The 7,500-nt window shown below is 43.8% G+C and overlaps 1 protein-coding gene across 3 annotated transcripts in view; it reads left to right on the forward strand.

Moving 5' to 3' along the window:
• The first annotated feature begins 3,116 nt into the window (after nucleotides 1-3,116).
• Nucleotides 3,117-7,500, forward strand: part of LOC119599328 (E3 ubiquitin-protein ligase MIB2-like) — a 26,665-nt gene continuing 22,281 nt past the window's right edge. The window contains exons 1-2 of one of the 3 annotated variants that reach the window (XM_037949080.1): nucleotides 3,117-3,575; nucleotides 5,620-5,791. In XM_037949080.1, coding sequence (XP_037805008.1) covers nucleotides 5,730-5,791 — 62 coding nt within the window. In that variant the 5' untranslated portion in view covers nucleotides 3,117-3,575; nucleotides 5,620-5,729. Of the gene's footprint in view, nucleotides 3,576-5,330; nucleotides 5,792-7,500 lie in introns of those variants that run through there. The other 2 variants (XM_037949082.1, XM_037949081.1) reach the window with 2 other exon arrangements.

Raw genomic sequence — 7,500 nt, forward strand, 5'->3', positions numbered from 1 at the left:
TTTTGTTGTTTTGAAAGATGGCGGGAAGGCATTTTTTTATTTCCTTAGTTTTCTTTTGTTACGTTTTCTTTCGTTCTTGCTTTTTTAAAAAAGATTTTCCCGTTTTCTTTCGGTCTTGTTTTTTAAAAAGATTTTCGGGTTTTCTTTAGTTCTTGCTTTTTAAAGATTTTCCCTTTTCTTTTTTCGTTTTCTTTCGTTCCTGCTTTTTAATTTTTTTCCCGTTTTCTTTCGTTCTTGCTTTTTTAAAAAATTTCCGTTTTCTTTGTGATACGTTTTCTTTCGTTGTTTTTTGTCAGATTTTCCCGTTTTCTTTTTGTTACGTTTTATTTCGTTCTTGCTTTTTACACAAAATATTTTCCCGATTTTTTTTTTTTTTTTTTTTTTTTTACTTTCCTGTTTTCTTATATTACGTTTTCTTTAGTTCTTGTTTTTTAAAGAATTATTTCCTGTATTCTTTCGTTTCTCTTTTCTTCCCCTCTCCGTTTTCATCAACTACGTTTTGTTCTGTTTGTGTTTTCTGTTCTTATGTTCTTGTGTGCTCGTTTATTGGGCCATTAATTTTTCTATTTTTCAAGATAATTTTTCCCGTTTGGAATGAGGATTGTTTTTCCGTTGTATTGGAAATGGTTTTGCCATTTTCCTGGGGGTATTTTATCTACTGCTTCCTTTTCTCTTTTCTTTTATCTCTCTTCTCTCTCTCTCTCTCTCTCTCTCTCTCTCTCTCTCTCTCTCTCTCTCTCTCTCTCTCTCTCTCTCTCTCTCTCTCCTCTGTCCTCTCCTCTCTCTCCTCTCCCTCTCTCCTTCCCTCTCCCTCCCCCCTCTTCCCCCTCCTCTCCCTCCCTCCTCCTCCCTCTCCACCACCTCTCCCCTCCCCTCCCTCCCTCCTCCTCCCTCCCTCCTCCTCCCCCCTCCACTCCCTCCCTCCCTCTCCTCACTCGCCTCCTTCCCCCTCCCACCTCTCCTCCTCCTCCCTCCCTCTCCCCCCCTCTCTCCTCCTCCCTCCCTCCCTCCCTCCCTCCCCCTCCCTCTCCGCCCCCGTCAGGAAACGCGAATTACTTTTTGCTGTCGCCCTTATTTGTACGCTTAACAGGCCCCGATTGCCCGTGAGACGCCGAGGGAACAGTTTGTAAATCAACTTCTGTGCAGGGGAGGTTGGGAGGGAGACAGGGGGAGGGGGAGGGGGAGGGGGAGAGGGAGGGAGGAGGAGGGGGTGGGGAGAGGGAGGTAGGAGGAGGGAGGAGCGGAGAGGGAAGAGAAGGTGGGGAGAGGGAGGTAGGGAGGGAAGGGTAGGTTATAGGGGGGAAGGGGAGGAGGAAGGAAAGGATTGATGAAGGGGGATGGGGGAAGGAGTGGGGATTTGGGAGGAGGGGGTTTGTGTGAGTAAGAGTGTGGGTGAGAATGAGAGTGAGTGAGGGTGACAAAAGAAGTCTGTTATCATCACTGTGCTTGTCATGGCACTCGAGCAAAACCGTTGTATGCGGAGCGAGTTCGATGTCGGGTTATTAAAGACGGCGCTGGGTTGGTCAGGGCGGTGATGGGGCCGTGTATTGGGAGGTGCGAGGGTGTGGTGAGGGTGTGATGAGGGTGTTGTGAGGGTGTGGTGCGCGGTGGTTGTGTGGTTGAGAGTCTGGTGTTTGTAAGGTGAGGGTGTGATGGGGTGTGATGAGGGTGTATTGTGTGGCGAGGGTGTGGTGGAGTGTGGTGAGGGTGTATTGTGTGGCGAGGGTGTGGTGGATTGGGGTGAGGGTGTATTGTGTGTATGCGGTGTGATTGCGACATGATAGTGCAGTGTTTGTGTGATGAGTGTGTGGGGATTTTTGGTTTTGGGTGTGGTGAGGGTTGCGGTAAGTGTGTGTAATGAGGGTGTGGTAAGTGTGTGGTGTTTGTAAGGGGAGAATGTGGTGATTGTATTGTGAGGGGATGGGAGGTGATGGAGGTATAGTGTGGTGTGGTGAGGGAGTGATGAATCCGGTGATGATTAAACATTGGTTGACTACTTTTGCTCCCCCCCCCCCCTCTCTTTTCTCTCCTTTTCTCTCATCTCTCTCTCTCTCTCTCTCTCTCTCTCTTTCTCTCTTTCACTTTCTTCCTCTCTCTCTTCTCTCCTCCTCTCTCTCTCCCTCCTCTTCTCTCTCTTCCCATCCTCCTCCCCCTCCCTCCCTCCCTCCCTCCCTCCCCTTCCTCCCCCCTCCCCCTCCCCCTCCCTTTCCCTCCCCCTCTCTCTCTCTGTCTCTCTCTCTCTCTCTATTGCGTGTTTATTGCAATGAACATTTCCCTGGCTCCTAAGTACCGTCATTGGTTTTTTCAAATGGCTTATTGAAATTGCCAGCTGTTTGAAGGAATTTGCATATTCTGTGTGTGTATGCTTTCATTTTCGTGTTTTGTGGCTGTCTGTGTGTGTGTGGCCCTCTGTCTGTGTGTATGTATGTATGGATGGATGGATCATATGTAATTTTGTTATTTAAGTATTTATGTGTGTATATGTATGTGGTTATATATACAATCCACATGGTGTATGTATCATGTATGTGTATGTGAGTATACATGGATATATAGAAGTGTGTATGTACTGTATGCATACAGTACATACGTATGTATGTACGTGTGCAAGTAGCCTCTGCAAGTGTCCAGGTGTATGTACGTATGTGTGTGTGCGGAGCTTCCCACCGCCGGCGAGTCTGCGTTTCTTTCTCCCAGCAGGTAAATGCGCTGAATAATTGATACAATGGAGCCAGGTCAACCCTCTCTCCTTTTCGCTTTTCCCTCCATTTACTCTTTCGTTTTTCTCCCCCCCTTTTCTCTTTCTCGTTCCCCGCCTCTTTCTTTCTCTCGCTCTCGCTTTCTGTCTCTCGCTCTCGCTTTCTGTCTCTCGCTCTCGCTTTCTGTCTCTCGCTCTCGCTTTCTTTCTCTCGCTCTCGCTTTCTCTCTCTCTCTCTCTCTCTTTTTTTCTTTTCTCTTTCTCTTTCTCTCTCTCTTACTTCTTTCTTTCTTTCTTTCTTTCTTTCTTTCTCTCTCTCTCTCTCTCTCCTCCCTCTCCCTCTCTCCCTTCTCTCTCTTCTCTCTTCCTCCTCCCCCTTTGTTTTTTACCCCTTTTTCCTTAACCGCAGTTCAAATCTCCCTTTTCCAACACCTTTCGTAAAATTCCAGTACTTTCTTAATTTTGAATTAACCGCCAAAAGTTTGAAACAGAGAGAAAACGAGCGTAAATCAATAACTTCGATCTTGAATGAGTGAAGGTCACAACACACTCACTCTTGTGTAGGCAGGCAGAACGACGGACATTTATCTATTATTAAAAAAAAAAAGAACAGTAATTTCTATTTCTTTATTTGGAAATGTTAATATACGCCCTCCTGCCGTTACCCCCGCCTCCCCTACCCCTGCGTATCCTGTCACAGTATGACTGGTTTTCCTGACATGCCGAGTGGAAGTCCCCTCTTGGAAGAGACAAAAAAAAAGAAAAGAAAAATAATGATAAAAAAAAAGAAATACGACACAGTTCGTAGGACGGTAAAGGTTTCGAGGTATCAGTGGTTTGTACGACTACGCGGCGTGCAGACGTACGACTCCTGGGGGTTAGTACGACTATCTTTTTCAGATATCGGTGATAATTATCCGTTATTTTCAGTGACTTCTCTGTTTACCCTTTTGCTGTATGTGGATTCTCGTTTTCATATATATATATTCTTTAAACGTTATTTTGCTTAGAGGTAGCCATCCTCTTCTTGAAATGAGATAAATGTTTTACCGCTGTTACCCCGCGACACGACCTGCCGGCCTGTGTTGAGCCGTGGCTTCTGATTCTCGTTGCTGTTATTATGGCGCGACCTTCGTGCTGTAGGAGTAAGCCATGCTGTGAACTGCTGTCGTAATCAGCTCAATACAGTTCAGTGGCCCCAAACACGCTAGTAGAATAGGTGTGGTTGATGTTATTTTTTTGGTATATTAATTTTTTTTTTTTATTATTCGTTGTTATATATAAAAAAAAAAAATTACCACAGTTTTATTGGCTGTCTGTTGTCTACAGAAACTCGATGTCAGGGACAGACTGACTGACTGACTGACTGACTGACTGACTGACAAAATTCCTTAACCTGAATATGTCAAGAGTTTGTAGGCACATACTTGGACCACACGCAATCGAAATTCGCCTTATTCTATATATTTATTCATTATTTATTTATGTATTTATTTATTTGTAAATATTAGGCGCTCTTATTTCGCCCAAAATCTCCGCATACGGGGAATATGCCAAATCTTTTACAGGAGATCACTGTGGCGTTCGACTAGAGAAACAGCGGATCACTGATTGCTCGGGTTTCTGATTATGTTTTAACCGAAATGAATGGGTGTTTGTAACTAATTTTGAAGCAACGGAATGGGAAATTCTCTCTCTCTCTCATCTTTCTTCTCTTCTCTATTATTCTCTTCTCTCTCTCTCTATAGCCCTCATTTCGCCCATCTCCGCTCGGATCTGTCCTGCTCCTTTTACGCAGTCTCTCTTGTTCGTTCGCTGCTCATAACTCGCATCAGCTGATTTCTCTTCTGCTTTCTGTACTTCTCTCTTTCGAATGATTTGTGTTTGTTCTCGCTTTCTCTCTTGATGTTTCTCTTTCATTCTCTCTCTCTCTTTTCTCTCTCTCTCTCCCTCTCCTCTCTCTCTCTCTCTCTCTCTCTCTCTCTCTCTCTCTCTCTCTCTCTCTCTCTCTCTCTCTCTCTCTCTCTCTCTCTCTGTTATGAGTATAGTAATATTTTCACTGTTTCTGATATGTGCGTACGCGATCTCGCGCGTGTATGTGTATGTGTTCGTGTGTTTGCGTTTGTTTATTCGCGTGTGTTTGTGCGTGTGTGCGTGTGCATGTGGATAGCGGGCGGGTTCTGTTTGCGTGGGGTCGGCTCGGCCCTGGAAGTGGATACTGGGTTTACAAGTTGCTTAGAATTGGTGTTTTGTTTTGATGTTAATATAATTATTATTGCTGTTATTATCATTATCATTATGATGTTGTTATCATTATCAATATTGATGGTTATTATCATTATCATTATATATGTTACTATCATTACTTGATGTTCATCTCGTTATCATTATTGATATTATCATTATCATTATTACTGCTATCATTATTATTATAATTGTTATAACGAACTCTTTATTATTATTAATATTTTTAGGAGTAGTAGTTGTATTAATTGTAGTAATATTTTTGTTTTTGTCGATATTATTATTGATTATCTTTCATTATCATGGCCATCATTATCATCATGGTCATTATTATTATTGCTACTTCGGTTTTACTTATTGCTGTTTTGTTCATTAAAACATTCGCCAGTTGCAGTAATATCAATGATACTTATTACTTGATTATTGTTATTATTGGCATCATGACAATATTTCAGTTTTATCTTCGTTTCATCATAATATATAATTCCCGGAAGCATTTTCTGTGGGGAGTTAAAGCTAAAAAAAGAAGAAGAAGAAGAAAAGAAACGAAAAGAATGAATGAAAGAAAGAAAAGAAGAGAAAAAAATGTAAAAGAAAAAGAAAAGAAAACGAAGTTGAATTTTCGTCCGATTCCGTGCACCAGGATCTGACTTTTTCCTTCTGTTTTCTCTTTCCAGGCGTGAAGCACCCGAAGCACATCTGCGACGGTTGCAAGCGGCAGGCCATTGCAGGAATACGGTGGAAATGCAACCACTGCTACGACTACGACCTGTGCACGACCTGCTACATGGCCGATAAGCACGACCTGTCCCACGCTTTCGTACGCTACGAGAATGTCAACTCGAAGGGGTCAGTGGCGGTGTTTTTGTTGTTGTTTTTGTTTTGGGTCTTCTGTTTTTGTTTTTGCTTTTGTTTGGGTCCATTTTTGTGTTTCTTGTTCTTTTGTTGTCTTTGTTCATTTGTTTAGTTTCTTTTTATTCTTGTTATTCTGGTTGGTTTTGTTATTGTTCTTTTTCTTATTATTATTATTATTATTAGTAGTAGTAGTAGTATTGTTATTATATATATATATATATATATATATATATATAATATATATATATATATATTTCTTCTTCTTCTTCTTCTTTTTCTTCTTCTTCTTGTTCTTGTTCTTCTTCTTCTTCTTCGTGCTTGGTTTTTTATAATCGACACACTGGTATTTTTTAATAGACATTTACAAACAGATTTTTTCAAACACAATTACAAAGACTCCCTCGACTACCCAAGCAATGCATCCCAATTATTAACCATTATCATCCTCTCTCTCTCTCTCTCTCTCTCTCTCTCTCTCTCTCCTCTCTCTCTCATCCTCTCTCTCTCTCTCTCTCTCTCACTCTCCCAGCTCTCCTCCTCCATCCTCTTCTCCTTCTCTCTCTCATCGGTCGTCTCTTCTCGCTCTCTCTCTCTCTCTCTCTCACTCTCTCACCTCTCTTCTTCTCTCCTCCCTCTCTCCTCTCCCTCACTCCTCCGTCTCTCTCTCTCCCTCCCTCTCCACCTCACTCCCCCTTCCTACTCCCTCTCTCTCGAATCTCTCCCTCTCTTCTCTCTCCTCTCTCTTCTCTCTCCTGCCGCTGCATTCATCGGCGTGTGTGTGACATCGCCCCGTTTACTCCTGCCATGCCTTCTTCCACCTGCCCGATGCGTCACCCTTTGGCACTCGTGGCATTCGGGGGAGGGGGGGAGGAGGGGGAAGGGTTGGGGGTGGGGGGGTGATGGGAGGGGTAGGGAGGATAAAAAAGGGGATGGGAGGGGAGGGGAAGAGAAGGGATGGGAGAGGAGAGATGAGAGGAGGGACAGGAGAAGAGAGGGGAGGGTAGAGAGGGGGAGAAAAGGGGAAGGGGAAGGGGAAGGGGAGGTGAGGGGAGGGGAGGAGAAAGGGAGAGGAGAGAAGAGAAGAGAAGAGGAGAGACAGGGTAGAAGGAAGAAGAAAGAGGAAATCAGAGAAGAGGATAGACATGGGTGTGATGTGGAGGGGATTAGAGGGGAAGGGGAGGGAGGGAGGAGGGGGAGGGGGAGGGGGATTAGAGGGGAAGGGGAGGGAGGGAGGAGGGGAAGGGGGAGGGGGATGATAGAGAGGGGAGGGGAGGGGAGGGGAGGGATTAGAGGGGGAGGGGGGGTTCATCGAGTGACAATTGCTGGGACGCGTTGCATTTCTCATTGGCGGGATTCACTTGCTTTGTTTTTTTGTTTGTTTATTAGTTTTTTGTTTTTGTCGGTTGTTTATTTGTACTATTTGTTTTCGGATTGTGTTTTATTTGATGACTTGATGTTGGTGAAGGTTCTTCTTTTTCTCTCTCTGGGTTTTTCTCTGACTGAATGACTCGCTCTTTCTCTTTCTCTTTCTCTCTTTCATTTCTCTTTCTCTCTCTTTCTTTCTTTCTCTCTTTCTTTCTCTCTTTCTCTTTCTCTATCTGTCTGTCTCTGTCTCTGTCTCTGTCTCTCTCTGTCTCTGTCTCTGTCTCTGTCCTCTGTCCTCTTTCTCTGGTCTCTGTCTCTGTCTCTCTTCTGTCTCCTCT

This window comes from Penaeus monodon, chromosome 42 (genome assembly GCF_015228065.2).
Source record: "Penaeus monodon isolate SGIC_2016 chromosome 42, NSTDA_Pmon_1, whole genome shotgun sequence".
In the NCBI taxonomy this organism is placed as follows: Eukaryota; Metazoa; Arthropoda; class Malacostraca; order Decapoda; family Penaeidae; genus Penaeus; species Penaeus monodon.